Source organism: Labrus mixtus, chromosome 10, assembly GCF_963584025.1.
Source record: "Labrus mixtus chromosome 10, fLabMix1.1, whole genome shotgun sequence".
NCBI lineage: Eukaryota > Metazoa > Chordata > Actinopteri > Labriformes > Labridae > Labrus > Labrus mixtus.
The window spans coordinates 22,449,221-22,469,365 of record NC_083621.1 but is presented as its reverse complement, the minus strand read 5'-3'; the positions used below and the strand labels follow the sequence as shown (position 1 = coordinate 22,469,365).

General features: G+C 41.4%; 1 protein-coding gene across 2 annotated transcripts in view; it reads left to right on the top strand.

Moving 5' to 3' along the window:
• Nucleotides 1–8,452: 8,452 nt before the first annotated feature.
• The window catches only part of il1rapl2 (interleukin 1 receptor accessory protein-like 2), a 288,013-nt gene continuing 276,320 nt past the window's right edge, over nucleotides 8,453–20,145 (top strand). Inside the window, exon 1 of one of the 2 annotated variants that reach the window (XM_061048776.1) lies at nucleotides 8,453–8,591. In XM_061048776.1, the coding sequence (XP_060904759.1) occupies nucleotides 8,495–8,591 (97 nt within the window). In that variant the 5' untranslated portion in view covers nucleotides 8,453–8,494. The remainder of the gene's footprint in view (nucleotides 8,592–20,145) is intronic. The other variant, XM_061048777.1, reaches the window with a different exon arrangement.

Sequence of the window (20,145 nt, the reverse complement as noted above, 5' to 3'; positions counted from 1 at the left end):
AGACCCCAGCCGCTCATGCACCCCCCCCCCCCCCTCACACCCCCTCCCTCACAACACACAACACACACTCATACTCTCAGAAAGTATAATTCTTCTGCATCGACCAACCTTTCTGAGAGTGTGTTATGTGTGACACTTTGCATTATACACAGCCTGACCCTGCTTAGATCTCCCTGTGGTCTGGGTGTAGCTGTATTATTATCAGAGGCAGACAGACCAAAATGCAAAGCAACAGAGAGGGTGAAAGATACAGGGGACTGTAATGCCATAATAGTGTTTGTTCTGTAGCCCCCCCCCCCCCCTTTTCTCTCTCTACCCCTCTCTCTGTTTCCTTACATCCAGAGTGACATCAACTTATATTATTTGCTCTGTTTTATCCCCCATCATTTTTTTTTTGAATATGTAAGAATCATTTAGCGTAAGTTTCATGCTCCTTTTATCCCTTATACCTCTGCATCTACATACAGAAATACACACACACACACAAACACACACACACACACACACACACACACACACACACACACACACACACACACACACATCTGTCCTCCTCTCTTCTCTTTTCCCAACATGAACACTGGCTCACTTGCTACGACAGCACAGGCGGCTTGTTTGATGTTTGATCCACCATGAATGGAAGCATTTGAGGAAGCAAGCTTGTGTGTGTGTGTGTGTGTGTGTGTGTGTGTGTGTGTGTGTGTGTGTGTGTGTGTGTGTGTGTGTGTGTGTGTGTGTGTGTGTGTGTGTGTGTGTGTGTGTGTGCGCGCGTGCATGAGTGAGTGTGTGTGTGTGTATGTCTGTAATGGATGTGAGGCAATGCAGACGGGGGCGACAGAGAGGACAAGATAAAGAGTGCTTAGTGTTTGGGAGGGGGTCTATAGAGACGGAGTCAAATTAAGTCCCGCCCACACAAAACAACCAAACATTTATGACTTTGTATTAAGTGGAGGTTCCTCCTTGTAACTTCTGATAGAAAACAACAGAGGGATACCTTAAGTTCTATTAGCAACCAAACTGAAAAGTGACACTTCATGGTGAACTGCTGCTAACAATGAGGCATTGGCAGGAAGGATTCTAAAGACACACACGGCCAGGCAAACTGTAGAGGTATAAGGTTGGTTATGTAATGTCCAACTTTGATCTTTGTTCTGTGCAATGATGTCTGTAATGATTTAATCAAATTGTTGTCATACCAGAGTTAATAATTTGCCATTGTCTTGGTTTAAAATGACAATACTGAATTTGACCATGGTATTTTTTTTTATCTTTGCGTCCACCGCCTCCTGTCAGCGTCGCTCCCTCTTTAGTCAATGATGTTTCCACAGCACGTGCCGCAGTATGTCACAGAACAGAAGAACAAAGTCACTGCTACAGAAATAATGTGCCCTATATTAGCCAGTTCCACAGGTGAACACTTGCAAGCCTCCAAATTCTGCAAAACAGCAAAATGCAAGCAGTTCTCAAATCGTCTCATTGTTAATCTTTGGTCATCAGTTCCCTTAACACCCCAAAGCCCTCTGTCCCAGCACAAGTACAGATACCTGGTTACTGCTAACTCTGCTTTTTTCAAAGAACTTTTACGGCTAAATGCTAAACATGTGTTTTACTTAAAGGTCAGCATCACTGTCCTTTGTGTATACTTTAATATATTGACTTTATGTCAAATCTATTTCAATATTTTGTGATGTCACTTGACATGTTTTTGTTACAACCTGTGTGATATCACATTTTCCCATTAAACCCATTGCTTTGTGACAGAAACATTAAAGTGCAGATCACACATGTGCATGGACAACAAATGCACATATACACACACACTGCCTGTAGCAGGGGTAGTATAGAGGTTTATGTTTCACAAAAATAGAGTTGTGTTAGAAATAAAAATCCCCTTCTTCCTCTTTAAAGCTAGAGGCCCTGTGTTAATTTACAACACCTTAGCCGTGCACTGAGTCTTTCATTAGGCTCTTTTCATTAAGTATCTCCCTTTAGGAAGGTTCAGGAAACACTAAACTGTAACTCTGACATACTGATTCAAAGTTATTCTGTTAGCTCTAAAATTCCAATGGATCTTCAAATTTCAGTTGCCCCGGATGGTTTCTGGTTTGATAACCTTGTTGTCTCTGCAAGCAGTCTTTTTAACCAGAGTGTCATTGATGCAAGACACGGGATCCCCGACAGCTATCTTTTGACTTTTACAAAGAGAGCATACCCACATATGACTTACCCCCCATTTGATTTTCTTAGTGTTGGTTGTCAGAAAGTGGCTTCTTCACCATCATTACCCAAAGCAAACCTCAAAAAAACTTTTTCTCCCTCGGCATTGCATGATCTGTCAAAGCCGCTTTTTCACAGAAAGCATGGAACTACAGGTCCTGCAAAGTCTGGTTGGTCCCATGTGCCAATCTAATTGTGTGTGGAGCCCTGAAGCAGGACAAGTGTATGACTTTCATTTCACACGCTTGTCTTTCTTTGCACAGAATAAAAACAGCGTATGACTGTCTACATTTTTTTTGCTTTTTTTAAAACACAAAAATCGTATATTTGGCACTGACGTGTTTAAGCATGTGGACTCAGATGGAAATCTGTGGATTAATAAATTACACCTCGAAAACCACCGCAAGGCACGGAACTAAGTCCTGTTTTGCAAGACTGTTTTCTTAATCCCGCCCCCGCCTGCTTCCACTGGACTTCTGACCATTACCTCACGCTCCCGCAGTGTGTGTGATCCACTCCCGCCTGCACCTGCAACATATGTGTCCAATCCTGTTGACACCAGCACAGACTCTGACCATCAACTTTCAAAAGAACTAACACTGTATTCAATTAAGAGTAATGAAAATATAAATGTGTTTACTAAAGCACCAAGCATTACAAATGAAACCGTTTAAAAACAAATGTGTGTCCCTGAATGGAGCAAGCAAGAGTAACTCTTAGAAAAACAAAAACAAGCTAACACTCAATGGCTCTACACGTGGTTAGCACAGAGAAGCTGTATGCTCTGCAGTGCAGTTACCCCAAATTTACACATACTCCTAGTGTGCAGCGGTCCATCAGAGCAGCTGCCACTCTAGTCAATGATATTAGTATAATACGTGAGTATATTTTCGACGGAGTACGCTGCAGGCACGCTGGACAGAATATAACAACCCGGACAGGAAGTCAGACAGGGAAACCCACAGAGCATCCGGTCAATTTCAAAATAAAACACAATATACGGACTCATTACTGTATTTTTAATCACTTTATCAAGATAACGACAAAACAGTCACCAAACGAACAGCAAATCATCCTCAGAAAGACAAAGCAACGTGTTGGTTTCGTGTAGTTCTCCTGTGATGTGTTTACGGCAGCTCATGGCTGTACCCTGCTGCACTCACGTTCAGGAACCTGAACCATTGGGGCAGGGTGCGCGCCGTCAGACGGAGCAAAAACGTGGCACTGACGGAGTATGTGGGGATCGGGGGTAAAGGGTGCATTTAACCCTTTGCTTGTGTTTTATGAATTATTATCAGTTGTTGTTTTTTTACTGACTTGCATAAGTGTAGAGGACACAGAAGCAGCGCGCTCCTCTTGTGAACCAGGCCCTCAGTTCTTTTTACAAAGAATCAGACACTGTTTGGCTGATGCAAGGCTGACAGGCACTTTGTATTCAAACATATACGCAGTACTTTCACATATTATTGATGAATAGCAGGAACATTTAAACACTGTCTCTACAGCAAAGTGTGACACATTTCTATGTGGTGTCTGGATAAATATGTGCAGGGAGAAGCGCTTTGTCTCTGAATGAAAGCTTACTTTGATCAGAGAGAACCGAGAGACTGTATTGTCTCATCCCAGACGTGCCAAATTTGTATATCAAAACTTTTTCACTTTTTTTGCCACCCATTTTTCTCCACACACAGTTCTGGTGCAGACTGTGTCAATTACAGCTGTTCTCAAAGACTCCACCATGAACATCTCTGTGTCAGTCTGTGATTCTTTTGACAACACAGTAATGTTACACTCTTCAACAGCATCTGTTATTCTTTCATCCTCTGTCAATTAGGCATGTTCATTTTTATGTGGACAATCTTTTGCCCAGTGATATGTGCTGGCAAACGGCACATCTGGTTCGTCTCCCGTGTCTGTTGCGTGGATTTGTGCCCTGCACGGTCCCTTGTTGACTTTGTTTACCTTCTCACTTGCCATGAAATCTTGTGTATTATGCAGAGTCAGCTTCTGTACTCATTCTTTGTTCATTGGTGCCCTCTTGTGGCCCGTTATCCCCAAAGATTATCTGCAAAGCTGACAAGCGGTAAGCGCTGGTTGTTTGTCTTTAACACTAAGTCCAACCTTGTCGAGAAGCTCAAAAGCTAATACAGCATCTGGGAGCTCCATGTTGAACTTACTCAACTTTCAAACTCGTCAATGTAATCCATCATTGGAACGCCATTTTCCCTTGTTATCTGGTCAAACCCTGTGTATGCTTCGTTCTGCCAACACAGTCTCATTTTGTCAGAAGTTTAGTGATTCCATCATCCTTACTCAAGTCCTCAGTCAGCGTGCTATCCTTCGCTCTTCCGGTTAGCAACAACAAGGCAACTGCAAATGCCTGCTTCTTCTTCTCCAAGTCGGAAACTAGCCTCCAAATTTCAACCTAATTTTTCCAACTTTTGTATGGGTTTTTCTCGTCAAACGCCAGTGGAACTTCGTTATAGCCAAGCGGCCATCCTCTGCTACCAATCTTAGCTCAATAACAACAATGAAGACTGTGCATGATACATAGTTTTACTGGAACTCTTGTTGGACACACAGTACAGCCGTAACAACTACTTTGACCCATCTGTATAGGACATAGCACTTAACAAACTCCCCTTTCTCTTTCAAGAAAAAGTCCAGAACAGTTCAAATGAACTAAGCATTTCTGTTTTCTAAGCCATTAACAGATGAACATAGGTTTATAGTTCCAACTTTGGTAAAAAAAAATCTATTTCTAAGGGGTGACGGTGACTCAGTTGGCAGAGTCGGTCGTCTCTCAACTGGAAGGTTTACTTTCTTCATGTCCAAATTATTTTGATATTTTTCCTTATAGTTTATGCACAGTGTTCCACAAACCTCTTGGTCAACGAGACTGAAACAACCGTTTTATCCATCATTCTGTTTTACCAACCTATTACTACCACATGTTATATCAAGGTCACACAGGTCTGCAGAACAGGTGGGTTGTTCCAAGATCTAGGTTGAATCACAGTCGGGAATCTGTTTTTGAAAAGTGTAACCCACAAACATTAGAACCAGCAGCCCCTTCACGTAACACTGTTCTCGCTGCTGCCTTTTCAAATCCCACCTTCAGTCCCATTTTATTCATCAGCTTTTATCATATATGAGATTTTACTTCCTGTCTCTTTCTTTATTTGCCATTTTTCTGTTTTCTTTGTGTTTATTGTGCTGTTGTATGGTTATTACGTCAAGGCCAGCAGAGCATGGCAAGTGTTGTGAGAGCTCCTCCAGGTGGACATGGGGCTGACAATGAATCTACACCACACATCACAACTAAAACAAAGACAGCAAACTGTAACAAGTCAAATCTCGCCCTCAGCCTCACCTGTACATTGGTGGGTAATGAAAAAAGCCACTCTCCATCCGGTCGCCACATCCCATCTGTGTGAAAGATTTCTGCAGTCGTCTCAATCAACACAAAAAACAGGCCAGAGCTGGACACTGAAAAAAAGTGTAGTTGTAAGATTGGAAGTCTCACAGCTGCACCCCACGACTTCAGATGATCTGTGGCACAAAACAAGCCCACACTAGTCGCTGAAATTATTGCAGGACTGGTTTTCAAATAAATTCATCCTATTTCAGTTTTAGGGAGTTGTTCATCTTCAGAGAGTCACGTTTGAAAAGAAAAAACAGCTGTAGAGCAATGACTGTTGTTACATCTTTAACATGTGGGAGTTATATTGGACATATAATTTTATAGCCAAAACATCTGCGCGCAAGAAAGTTTGTGCTGAGAGTCAAGATGCAATGAGAGACTGCTGATGAATATTTGTCCAACATTTAGTAGCAGCAACATGAAGTTTCCCTCGACATTTAAGCTTTGTCTTCACATCCCATTTGTCCCAGTTCAGGAGTCTAATACCCACCCAACAAGTGTGGATCACGTATCAACATTGTCCCAGGTTCAATCATTACTATCCCGACTCAAATGTGATTTCAATCAGAACCAATCAACATGCAGTTAGAGTTCCCTTTTAATGTCACGTGTTAAAGACGACATGATTGCTGGCATGGCAAATCTCTGCGCTTTCACTCGTGTGTGTATGTGTGTGTGTGAGTGTACAAACCCAGAGTGAGTGCACAGAGAGCATGTGAAAATCTGATTGTGTTACTATCAATGTGATTTCACATGGCTGGTTCAAAGACGGAGTTTGTGTGAGTGAGTGTGCGCACATGGCTTGTGTGTGTATGTACGTGTCCCAAAGCCTCTGCGGCGTTTCTATTCATGGCCTTTGGTCAAATCTAATTTAGTTTCTGTGTTTTGATTTTAATCATTTAAAAAAAATAGATTTTTCCAAAGCCCCAGCAAACCCTCTTTTCAGATCAATATTAATGTTTTTTGGTGTTCTCGCTGGGAGAGTTGTGATAAAGCGTTTTGTTTTGACTTTTTCAGGCCACACTCAACAAGATTTGGACTAACTCTATTTTCTTTGTACTTTTCATTTTGCTGCGTATAAAATATATGAGAGATACAAACATTGATCTTAAAATCGCATGGTTCAAAAAAAGGCAACATAGTATTTATCGCTCCAAGGAGACAAACACTGGACTGCATGCGCTGGTCAAATGAACCGTAATCTTGCTTTTATATTATTCCAAGCTAATACAATGCTTTAGTTTAAAGAGACTCTGCAGCCCACACTAAGGTAAAGGAGCAAAGACTGAAAAAGCACTTTTACCAAAGCCAGAGCGAGTTTGTGGAATAATATGTATAATAAGTCCATGAGACCAGAGGTTACAGCCGCTGACAGTTTTTAAAATCAGCAGTGAACATAAGGTAGTTCATGTAGAGATGTTCTGATAGTCCATTCTCCTGCAACAAAGACAAACATACTTTCTCCTACAAGATGGAAACCCATACCAGGGACCAGGGATTTCCAAAGTGGGGAATGTAGGCATTTGTTAACAAAGAGCATGACTGACAGTGTGCCTAGAGACAAATTGTAAGGCAGCATGGTACATTGAGTTCACAGGGAAATAAGAGCAACATCTCAGTACAAGACTTCCAGGTTGTTTTTTCTTTAGCATTGTACGTACGAGTCAGCCAGTCTAAAGAGACTGCATGCTTTCTACTTGTTATTGTCCTAGCAATGGAATTTCTAACAATAAGTTAAGACTCCATGTTATTTTGTTCTTAATTCTAGACATTATAAAACATGGGCATAATCTCTGTGAAGTTACCTATTCGTTTCTGAACAGTTTTGAAGCCAAACAATGGTGGAAGCCATATTGGAAATATTGTCACTCTATCTACAAAGTAGAACTGGTGCAACTCAACCTCACCCCTGGGGCGGCTTTGGCTCAGAGGTAGAGACGGTTGGGGGTACGATACCCAGCTCCTGCAGCCACATGTCTGATGTGTCCTTGGGCAAGACATTTAACATTTTTAATGAATGGGATTAGTTACTTCTGATGGTCACTTTACATAGCAGCCTCTGCCATCAGTGTGTGAATGTGTAGGTGTGATCTGTGGTGTAAAAGCGCAGAAGACTAGAAAAGCGCTGTACAAGATCAAGTCCATTTACTAATTACCATTTAATTGTGCAAATTTTAAGAATTACTTTGAGGATTCATCGTATTTAAACTGATGAGTTATAACAACAAATCTACCCCCATGTGGTGTAAAAGAGAAAAGCGAGCAACTGATACCAAATACAGTAGTTTTTAAGAATCGGGCTGTGAGCATTTCTGCTTAATTAAAATGTAAATCATGACAGCAGAAATAAACATCCTGATAGCTCATTTCATTATCTGCACAAACTGTACACGGCTGGATTTTTTTCATAACACATCCAATCAGATTTTATGAATTAGAGCTATTCATAATGAGGGGGCGTGGCTGATCTGACTGACAGGTAGGTGTGCTGTAGCTGTTTGTCAGGAGGTCTAAGGCCCGCCCCTCAGCTCCAGCTCTCTGCCTGTTGCAATAGTTGACACCAAGTTAGTTTAGGACAACATTTCACTGAGACTGCTTCTGTGTAATGTCTATGATTTTATAAAGGGTCCTGAAGGGGATTCTTCAGCCTCAAGTGGACACTTGGTTCACTGCAGTTTTCCTGGCTTCATTATTCAACACTGGCGGTTAGCCACTCGGTCTGAATCCAGATACAGTTTGGATGTTCTTTGCTCATGATTTCTAGTTTAAAGTGTGAATCAGAATGATGATTTTTTTTTAACACTTTGTCCCCCTATTTTCTGTTTTCTTTAGGTGCCAGTGGAGAATAGAGAGATGAAGACTTTATCCCCCCTCTTCCTCCTCCTCCTCCCCCTCTTCCTCACCTCAGGAGTCTGTGACGACGTCAAATACATCTCCAAGAGGAACTCAGGTGAACAGCCTTGGTTTTTTGTTGTCTGCGGGTACACTTCACGTCTTGTAGACTTTGCTGAAAATGAGCCTCTCTCCTCGAAGGTTCCCAGGCTTCTTTTCTACGTCTCTTTGTTTTTGTTGTTTTCATTTCACTCTCTGTCTTTTTCATGAAAACACTCTTCAGTCTTCTCTCCAACTGAACGATAATGCCACCTCTTGTCTTTCTCATCTTCTCTTTCTGACTCATATTATCCTACTCGCTGTCAAACATATGCTTCATCTCTTCTTTCCCAACAGTTCTCTCCACTCTTGTCTGATATGACTTAACTTCTTTGCTTCTCTCTCTCACAATCACAACCTCCTCCTTTCTCTCTCTCCCTGTATCGTCGAGCTCTCATGGCTGTTCTTTAGGTTTCCTTTCCCACTCCTCTATGATCGACCCGTCTTACTGCTGCTGTCAATGTTGCTCCTTCTGTGCTCATTTGTGTATCGGCAGCCAGCTGATGGCAGATCTGCTGATGGTCTTTTGTTCAGGATCGATTTGTTGTGTCTAGCTGATCAGCTTGACGGAGAGAGTTTGAGTGGCTATTGATGTTTGAAATGAGCACTCAATAAAGCTGTGAGTGATACTGTACAGTGAGTTTAGTGTGGCTTATTAGTTTGTGTGACATAAAGGTACATAACCAGTTCTCTGCTTATAGTCGCTTTGAGTCTCTGTTATTAAATATATGACCTGTAGCAGTAGCAACTTTCTTGGTATGCCCCCCTGCCACGTCCGGAAGAGGCTAAAAACAGGAAGTATCCCTTTCAAACAACGCAGGTCATCTCTTTACAGCCATCCAGTTAGAATGGATTCCCCTGTAACGCAGGACTTTTTGAACTATGTGTGAAGATCTGACAATCCTCCTTTGTAATCACACACATACACACACACACACACACACACACACACACAGTAGTAAGGCATTACTGATCATCACAGCGCTTCTGTAAAACACTATTTGAATACACACTCTGACATGAACAAAAAAGTTTAAAAACACTGAAATGAAAGATTTTTAATTTTACTTTATAATTTATCCGTGGACGTTCTCATCAGAGGCTTGGAAGAGGCAGAGCTTAGTTGCAAATAAGTGATGTCACACACTCCTGAATAATCTGTATTTAGAAAGAAATGAGGGCTCCGCATGAGTTGAGGTAAATGAGGATGAGCTGATTCATTTTATTTCCTTATTGAACGCTTATATTTGGAACCATCAGATAATCAGGCCTTTGCTGACTTTGATCGATTATCTCGTAGTGTTTACTTATTAGCTACTTTACTTTCTTAATTACTGTAGATTCTTGATTAAATGCGGATTTAACAAATGTCCTGCAGTGTCAAACTATAAACTCTTAAATATCCAGAGGAAATAATTCATATTGAGTACTAAGTATTTATTTCTGTTGAGGGTCAGCTTCAGCTCAACCTCTTAAATATTGTATATTCATAACTTGGATGTTTTCTAGATTTCTAAAGGCAACTGAAACAGAAAAAAAAAGAAGTTATTTCTCGGCTTGTAAAGTTCAAGTGCTGGAGCATTATTCTTGTTGCTAACACAAGAGTGACCGCATCTGAGTGACAAAATGTTTGGGAAGTAACACACTACTTTATGTAGCTACAGGCCATTGAGCCATGGTTCCTCGAACCCTGCACAGGAACTAGGGTTCTTCTCTCAACCAGAGGTCAAAGATCAGGCTCTATGGGACATGTTCAGGCAGCTGGCAGGGCTTTATTGATGTGTCCAGGACAAATGCAGCAGAAGCCAGACCTCCCTGACATCCACATTTTGTACTCTTACTCTTATAACTTTTAAAAGACGAAACTTCCAGGAAACATTGGAACGGAAGAGAAATGTTCACTTTTAATCAGAGAAACCGTCCAAAGGGGACCAAGTTATATCAAAGAGAAAACATAGGCCTGTTCCAAACTCAGTGCAGGTTGAGTTTCAAGAGTGTTTGCTGCACTTTTTCTCTCTCAGTCTCCTCTTTTACCTTCTACCTTTCTTTTTGTGTATGTCGGTGTCTCGCTCACATTTAACGTGCCATCTGTGTGGGAGAGCTGGTGGGACTTTTTGTGCAGTGTTTGCCAAGTACAGTATGTGTGTGGAAGCATGCTTGTAGGTATACATGCATGTGTGAACGGTCTGCTCATGCTGTATTCAACAATGATAGAGTGTGTGTGTGTGTGTGTGTGTGTGTGAGAGAGACGCCAGCACAGAGCAATTATGTGATCAGAGCAGAGCCAAGCGGACTTTTATGTGGGCGACCGCTACAGTCGGTCAAAGATAGGATGTTAGATCTTTTCCCTCCCTCGCTGCTTGTACGTGTGAGTGTGTTTGTGTGTGTTTTGTTTGTGTGTGGGTGTATATGTGTGTAACTGGACACCATATGGATGGGAACTATCATTTCCTATTGTCAGTTCCCCTGCTGTGCTTTGATGCAGCACCGACTGCAGCAAAAAAAAGGACAAATTGTGACGAGGCACAACAGAGAGAGCAGTGTGTGAATAATAAGCGCTGGCTACAGAGTCCAATCAATACAAAAGTGACACTGTATCTGAGTCCTGTAGGGAACTCAGAGGTCAGATACCGATGTATCACCGACCCTGAAGCTGGACATCACTCTGTAAGTGTATAGTGAGCGAACATGTTGAGATGGACGGTTACTTTTACGCCACCCTGTTGATGCGAAGAAACAGCTCAGTCGAGAGAAAAAAGAGCATTAAGAAGTTTACCAAAGTGGAGTAAACAGACATGAAGTGTAAAGCCTGTGTGTTTGTGATAATTACCCTGTATAAAGGTGTTGTTGATGAAGGCGCTGTTTCACATCAAGCCTCGCTCACAGCTTCAGTGCTTCCTGTCATTTATGCTCAGACTCTTGGATCTCTTCTTGAATGATGGTATCTGCATTCTAAAAATGATATGCTCTTCATTTGTTGATTTGATAATGGTATCTCCGCCTCGCATTCTGCTTGTCAAATAGTGGCTGATATGGGTTAATACAATGTCTGTATCCATTGTTATTCTCTGATCAGTGATTTACATTTCTCTTTTACCATTTTAAAGACATCTGCAATACATGTTTTTTTCTCCATTTCCAAAAGCATCTTATGTACAGTTATTAAATTAAGACTGCAGATAGAATTATATCGTGTAAGAAAAAAACACAATGAAGCTAATGGGTAGAGGAAAGTAGGTTTACACACAGGCAGAACTGTTTCTTAGATTAGCCCATTCACTGAATGTGCTAATGAGCTCGACAGTTGCTACACAGGCATGACAACACTGAAAAGAATGCCTGGAAGTCATAGGAGCACATTTGTGAAAATATGCACGCATACACATACACACACACGTGCGCGCGTACAAGCGTGCACACACTTGACACATTGGTGCAGAATCTCACACTTCCTGCAGAATATCCCTTACACAAACGTTCAGGCAGTAACACTCAGACATACACATGGCTGCAGAGTCCCTGAATGCATCACATTCTGTCCTGCAGGGGGTCAAATTAAGGTTTATACATCCATCTCTCTTCAATATCTCTCCTGGTCTTCTTAAGTCAAGGCCAGATTTCTATAGCGTCATTGCTCCAGACAGACAGAACGAATAGATTCGAAAAGAGAGAGAGGAAGATAGCATAGAGTCTTATCTAGATCCCTGCTGGGCTGATACAGCGAGAGAGAGAGAGAGAGAGGTAGGAAGAAACAAATGAAACGTTAAAATAAAGAAGGAGATGTCTTTATCTGTAAACCTCTATGTTGTGTATTTAGTATTAACATGGTTTTCTATGCTCAACTAAAATAAACTTATGTTGTTTGAAGTGAAGCTGGAAATACAGATATGAAAGAGAGTGTAAAATGTACAACAACACCATGTTCCATATGGCATTAATGTTTTACCAACACATTTCCTCTATATATTATTTACCTCTACAAGCCAGATTTATCACCTCGGAAAAAAACGTTTTTCTTATACTTCTGTTGTTTCTGCCCCGCCTTCTGGATTTTAACAGTCTTTCAACACCTCCACAAGATGTGCTGTGTCTGCATCTGTGTGTGTGTGTGTGTGTGTGCGTGTGTGTGTGTGTGTGTGTGTGTGTTATCTGACACAGCTTAAAATGAGATCAGAGAGCGATTAGATCCCAGCGTGATCTAATCGCTGATTAACTCCTAGCATGCAAACCAGGGTTGAGATAACCGTTTATGAGTGTGCAAATGTGCGTGAGGCTTATTTGTATTGCACATGGTATCGTATATAAACGGTGTATACGTGTATGCCATGTACACAAAATAGGACAGCATCCAAACACAAAGGTCTCTTTTCTGCTGACACACACACTCATGCTCAAACAAACGCAAGACCTCCATGCGCACACAACATCTGTAATTTGAGGAAACATCCACGTAAAGATTTTCACTGGTTAAATGTCACACGTTGTTAAACATGAAAGCTGGCCTCCATAAAACAGCGATTTCTGAATCACTGTGTCAGAAAAATGTAATAAGATATTAATACTAAGCTAAAAATAAATAATGTTCAAGACTACAGGAAAAAGCACACAGGAGGATCCCATACAGCAGAACCAATGTGACCTTAGAGGTTGTTTGAGGAGAGATGTGAATTTATTTTCCATCACTCTGGATGCTTAAAGTGCTGAGGGCAAAAAGGCAAATTACTTATTCACCATTGTTGAGAATGGAGACAGTGACAGGGAACGAGAGAAATAGAGCAGCTGTTGAGAGACATTCAACATTTATAAGCTCTTATTGTACGACAGCTGCTGGCGAGACAGACAGTTTTGTTTTGCATGGGATGCTGAGTGGTTCAGGTAAGTGATGTAACTTCATGACATAATTGCAACAAATAAGTTACATAATAAAGAACATTTCATTGCTATTTTTTTTTTTTTTTTTTTTGGTGATTCCAGTTCCAGTTCAAGAAAAACATTCATCTTGTAACAGAAAGTACAGAAGAAGGGTTTACAGGTCCAGATTTGAGTGTGCAGTCCACACAACATTTCTGCTCACTCTGACAGACTAATAAGCAGCCGACATGGACACTCACTGTTCGAGTGGTTTTCATGTATGCGCACTTCACCTCACAGCGGGAGGCTATCCTCCAAATTTCCCCATACTCTGTGCGTGCCATGACCTGTCAGTGCCATGCTTTTGCTCCATTGGTCGGCGAGTGCCCTGCCCCACTGGGTCCGTTTCTTGAGCGTGAGTGCAGAGGAGCGCGGCCAGGATAAGCTGTACACACATCACATGAGAACGATGAAGATCACGTGAGAATAAAGAGAAAAACTCACAAACAAAATGTTACTTTGTATGTCTTAGGTTGCTTTGTTGTTCGTTTGGGTCGGTTTTGACGATGTTGACAAAGTGATGGAAAATATGATTGTGAGTCTGTATATTGTGTTTTATTTTGAAATTGACGAGACCCCCTGTGCGTTTCCTTGTCTGACTTCCTGTCAGGGTTGTTCTATTCTGTCCAGCTTGACGGGTGCCTGAAGCGTACTCTGTCGATAATAGACTCTTAGCGTATTTGAAATGGAGCAGAGCGTAGTGGCGCTGTTGGCACGCTCCAGAGACGTAAAAAGAATGATGCAGAAATTCACAGAGTCTGATGCTGTGATGACAATTTTATGGAGTAGTTCGACATAACTGGACAATGAGTGGATAATATCATACTGGCCAACAGATAACAAAATGAAGCAGTCTCTTTATGTGCATGTAGATTGCATCATTTGTGCACTGGGTTGCAGGATATAAACAAAACCCCCCTCCTCCAACTCTATCGCTCTGAATTGTCATGAAAGTTTCATGCTCCTTTCTCACATGTTCCTTCCAGACGTCATGTGGAACATTCTAGAGGAATCAGGAATTATTCTGGCTGTCTATGTTCATTCCAAGCAGCTCACCCTGAAAATTTCAGAACATTTTTGTCAGTGAGCGTTGTCAATATGCTGCAAGCTGCATCAATAGTTGGGTTTTTAAAATGCAGCCTAGAATGGCTTCCTTGTCATGAACTCTGACTGAGATTTGCTGTTCATTAAATATAAATCAGTTAATTTCCCAAGTGAGCCCTATCATTATTAAGAACAAAGAACAATTGGTAATGTTCACTGATCGGATCATGTGTTGTTGCACCTAGAAAGGGGAGGACATCAAGGGTTGTGGGCTCGAGCTAGAGTAAGTACAAAGGCGTAATGATTGCAGAACTTCATGATGGCGCTGCTGCAGAATTGCAATCTGAAAAGGGCTTTTGAGAGGGCAAGATGTGAGCGCCATGAGACAGTCTCTTGGTGAGCACGCAGTGAAACTGTGGAGAATAACACTCAGAAATGTAACATTTAGATATGACACAGCAGAGATGAGGAATGACGTGATTTCACCCTGTGGGAACCTGTGTGAGTGGGTATGTGTGTGCCCATTATGACTTATACTATAAAATTATTTTCTGTGTTAACAGCACTCCTAGCTTACATCTCTCTCCAGCATGACTAATTAACACAAGCGGCTTTGTCATGTAAAGACATCCACTTGACTTTCCTGCACTCTTCATTCAGCTGCTCTACTTGTGTGTTTGGTTGTTTTCTGTTCACACACCACACGCTGTTCACTACAATACAGTGTGTTATGTCTGCCTCTCTCCCTCTCTCTCTCACTGTTGCCCTTTTGTTGCCCCTCTTAAACTGAAGATAACAGGCTGTTGTGTCACTGCTGTGTGTGCAAGTGTGTGCATAAGCTTTCTCTAATTAAATTACTACATTCAGCGTTATCCAGCTGGTTTTTACTACACAGCAGCATTAGCTAAAACATCAGCCTACAAACAAACATGAATAGTTGCAGCTCTGTATGTGTGTTTGTTGTTGCTGTTCATTGCTTTCATTGATTGCTCATTGCTCATGTTAGGTCTCTGTAAATAGTAACAAAGCACATAGTCTTGACCTGCTCTTGAAGTGTCCTTACATAACTTTTGTAATGACTTTGCATTATATAAATAAAAATGGATTGAATCAATAGATTGCTGCTCGGTCTAAAGTTACTGGTTGGTGGAGTGTTTCCAATCTTGGGCACTCAAATCCATTGACTCCCGTTATATGGTGCACATGTGCTCCTCTTCAATGCAAGAGATAGGAGCTTCAATGGGCGCAGGAAAAATGCGTCCATGAACGCATTACACACCACCACCCAAAGGTAGGCAGCAGAGGGACAACTCCCATGAACTGAGACATAGGGAGCTAGTCATGCATTGTCACTGGATCAGTGCAGCTGACAAGACTAGCATGAGTCAGCAGTTTTTCAAGTATGTCTCCTCAGAGTTTAAGAAATATATGCCTGAAAGTAGTGCATATGGTGTTGTTTGTTGAGTATGCTAAGTCAAATAGATTGTTTCCTATAGTTAAAATGATGGCACTGCTAATACTGTTAGCCAGTTAACAGCATTTTCCAGAAAGTGTTAGCATCAGGCTACCAAACTACGCTAGACTCTCTCTTGTCCATCTGTGTGAAATTGTGCCCAGCCTGGAGAACAATGCCTCAGCTGCCACTGACACAGGCCAAAACGCTCAAACAGGACCTATAGACCTAGAGAGGTGGGAGAGTGAGGGGATTGCAGGAACTGGGAAGTGTGGGGTTCAGTGTTTTGGTCAAGGGCACTACCGCAGTGCTCAGAAAGTAAACCTCTCCAGCTTCCAGCCCCAATCGCATACTTGCAACCCTTCGGTTATACATGCTGCTCCCATTGTTAAGAGAAGAGTCAGGCTAAGATTAGAAGGAGTCCTGTATTTATGTCCGAGGCGTGTTAATTGTGAAAATAGGCTCCATCTTATCAGCCTTTATTGCTCCATTTTTAATGATGGAGCCTGTCATTGCTTTTCACTGCTCATCTAATATTACATCATTCTCTATGGCAGATAATGCATTGTCTGGAACAACAACAATAACCAGATGTGTTATTGCCTCCCAAACTATCACAGCTGAACAGTTAATATTTGTCTTGTTTCTGTTCCACCCAAACAAGGATCAGTTTTCTGTGAGGAAAGCTTTGTATTTCAAAGCCTCTCTAGAATCTTCTTACTCCCGTTTAGATGAGGGAAGAGGAGAGAGCTGCGTTCATTGGTCGAGACAGATTCCAATCCCATCTACAACCTCTGGAAATGGATTTCTTCCAAAGCCCAGCCTGTGTTCAGCTTCACCACAGTAACACCAACAAAATGAGCTCTGTTAATATTTCATCAGTGTTCTGCCCAGTACTGGTGATGCTGGTGTAATAGTAGTTAAACCTTTTGGTAAATATGTGTATTGGCTTACTCAGTCAGATGAGAATATTCACTCGTTTCTCATATATATAGTATAGAATGGTAATTAGTAAATGGACTTGAGCTTGTATAACGCTTTTCTAGTCTTCTGACTACTCAAAGCACTTTTACACCGCATGTCACACCTACACATTGACACACTGATGGCGGAGGTTGCTGTGTGTGTTCTAGACCCCTCTTGGTCACTGTATAGGTGCAAGTCACACATAACTTGCACACTTGTGAGAGGGTTGAATATAACATGTGGCTTGATTGTGTAGGCTGTATGGATGCACAACTCATTTACAGACTGGTCAAGTCCCAGCTGAAGTCCGAGCTCCATCAACCTTCCTTTTTCCCCGCCTCCGGTTTAAGCAAATTAATTGTTGTCTACTTCTAGAGTTCTTGTCTAAAAATTGGCTATGTGTCTCTTATGACATTTTACATTATCTACCATGTAAATGGAAAAAAGTATGCACCCTGCAGCCTATTCTAAAAATATGTAGCTCCTGGTGATCAATTTGAACGCCAAACCACTTCTATCTTTCACTGAAGTGGCTGAACTCTGCCAATATTTCTTCACCACTTGTCTCTTTTCTTTTTTATTATGTTGTCTCCCCTCCCCTGCATCTATCCATGGTCATGCATTTTGTCATCATCATTTTCAAAGTGTCCTTCTTCTGTCCTCTCTGTTACTGTCGTTTGCGCTCTCTCTCTCTCTCTCTCTCTCTCTCTCTCTCTCTCTCGCTCTCTCTCTCTCTCTCTCTCTCTCTCTCTCTCTAATCGGCTTTAGAAGGGGGCTCTTAGTCTGTAGCTACCAGGCAATAATGTCAATGAGGTTTAGTGTGCAAGAGAGGAAGGTGGGGAGAAAAACGGATCTAGTGCCTTGCCCACAGTAAAAGATTTGAAATATCTTAATATTTTAACACATGACCACAAACAATCATATATATTTGCTCCAGCACACCACACACCATCAGCTAACTAGAGTCCTGACTCTCAAAACTGGAAATCTCATGAAATGTCTTGCGGTCAAACGCAATTAAGAAGTAAACAAACATGGCTGATGATGTGCAGGAAGAATTTGTGACACTATATTTACTTGTTGTAGCAAAAAATTCACTTAGAGTAAAGTTAAACATGGAGAAGAAGTGAAGATGGGTCTTACATACATGACATGGAGGTGAGAAACATCTGATTCACTGCAGTCTTTGTTCTTCCCTCTTCAGCCAGCTTGGCTATCGCTTCGTTCCATGTGAAAATCCCTGGAGTGTGGCCCGGCTCTCCTCTGGGTCCCGCCCACACAACAGGAGATTGGATCATAAATACTGAACATGTTTAATATTTAGAATTTGTAATCGAGGCAGCCCCCTACGTCTTTCTGTTCAGATAAGATCACTCTTCAGGGTACGCTCACACTGCTGGAGCACGATTGTCCCCCCTTCCCCATTCCCCAACTGGCCTACAGTCACATTGCTCCAGTACAAACTGGGCCTGAGCATGGTTACCTCTTGTACATATTGTAGTAATACAAAACATGCATGGCTTTACATGATCAGTGGGGAATATGGAGTGTATTGGGGCCCTAGGCAAAAATGTTTACAGTCTGGTGCAAAATCAGGCAGATTATCTTGTAGTGTGTACTGATCTTAGCAACATTCATTTTAAATTATGTAAGCTCATTGTCTTGTAACCACCAAGTTGTGGTCTTTCTTAAAAATCTTTAAAATTTTATGATAATACATCTTTTTTTTTTGTGACTCCTGTGAATGCAGATGGTTTAAAAATAGCGCCCTGTCCCCCTCCCATTATTATTTCTCTTCCTTTCATCGAACCTCTATGGTCTCCCTCTCACATTATCTGTCCTGCCATCCCTCCATCTCTCTCTCTCTTGTCTCTTCGTCTCTTTGCTCTGCTCCAAGGTCATATTAAAGATTCATCCAGTCTCTGGTTCTGCAGTCAAATATTGATAAAGGCTGACGCCCCTTGGACTCTGAACACACCCAGACACGGCACACACCAACGTTAATGCCCACACACTTTACATGCAAATGCAAAAAATGCCTTAAAAATAACCTAAAGGCCAAGGGTGCGATCATTTGCCGAATTGTACGACAACAAGCAAACTTCTCACAGACCGCTTTTTGTATCTGTTTGTTAAAAGCTGTCTTGGCAGAGAGCGAGAGAGTAAAGCTGTGCAGATTGAAATAAAGCTTTTCTGCATGTTTGAATATATAAAAGTCTGATTGTGCATGCTGACAGCGACAGGGGTTATTCTCCTAAACTTTACTGTTCTGTAAAGTTGTTGTGCAATCTTCACTTGTCCTGGTTTACTCCACTGTCTCCACCATGGCGTCTCTGCTCTGTTGTTGGCAGACATCACCGCTTGTGTTTTGTAATTATACTGTTGAGTTTAAAACCCAGAGAAAGAAATAAAGAAAGAGAAAGAGCCTGTATGGCTATACATGTATGTATGACACCAATATGTTTAAATGAGCTATATTCTTTAGCAGAGGTGGACACAGTTAATCTAAAATTGTACTTTGTCAACCGTCAATCTGGTTCGGGGCCGAAGTCAAAAGCAGAGCAGTAGGTGCAGTAAAACATAAATTCATGTTCCTAAGAACTTATAAAGCTGAAAATAAAACCCTGGTCTTAATGAGTACTAGAACACATCCTTCAGATTTTAATTGATTTAAAAAGTAATTTATAGTCCTAGTGGTTATTGAATACACAATGTTTTGAAGTTAAGCAGGAACAAGCCCAAATGTTTAAAATCACAAAAGAAAAACTCATTTAGACTGAACTTGAAACCCTAACCCAAGAGCAAGTACAGCAGACTTCCTTTAACATGAGCCAGTTTTTGTTAATTATGACTCACTTGCAAAATTCTTCAAAAGATTTTAAATAAAGGAGATTGCACTAGATTTGCGTTTGTTGCCTTTTTTCAGCATTTTCCATCTCCTATCTGATGTAAAAGTACTTCTTATTACATCCCTGTCTTCTCTAAGTAACATTGAATGTGTGTGTGAGTGTGTTTGTTTGTGGATGTGCGATTCTTCATTTGAAACTGTGATATTTTGCAAACACTTGTCCACTTGCATGTCTGCTGAGGTTTGTGCTTATTGTTGACAGTGATGAGATTAGACAGGGAGCCCAGGGGAAAGACACTATATGTGGCCCTCAATTAATTAGCCCTTTAACACACGCATACAGCCAGAACG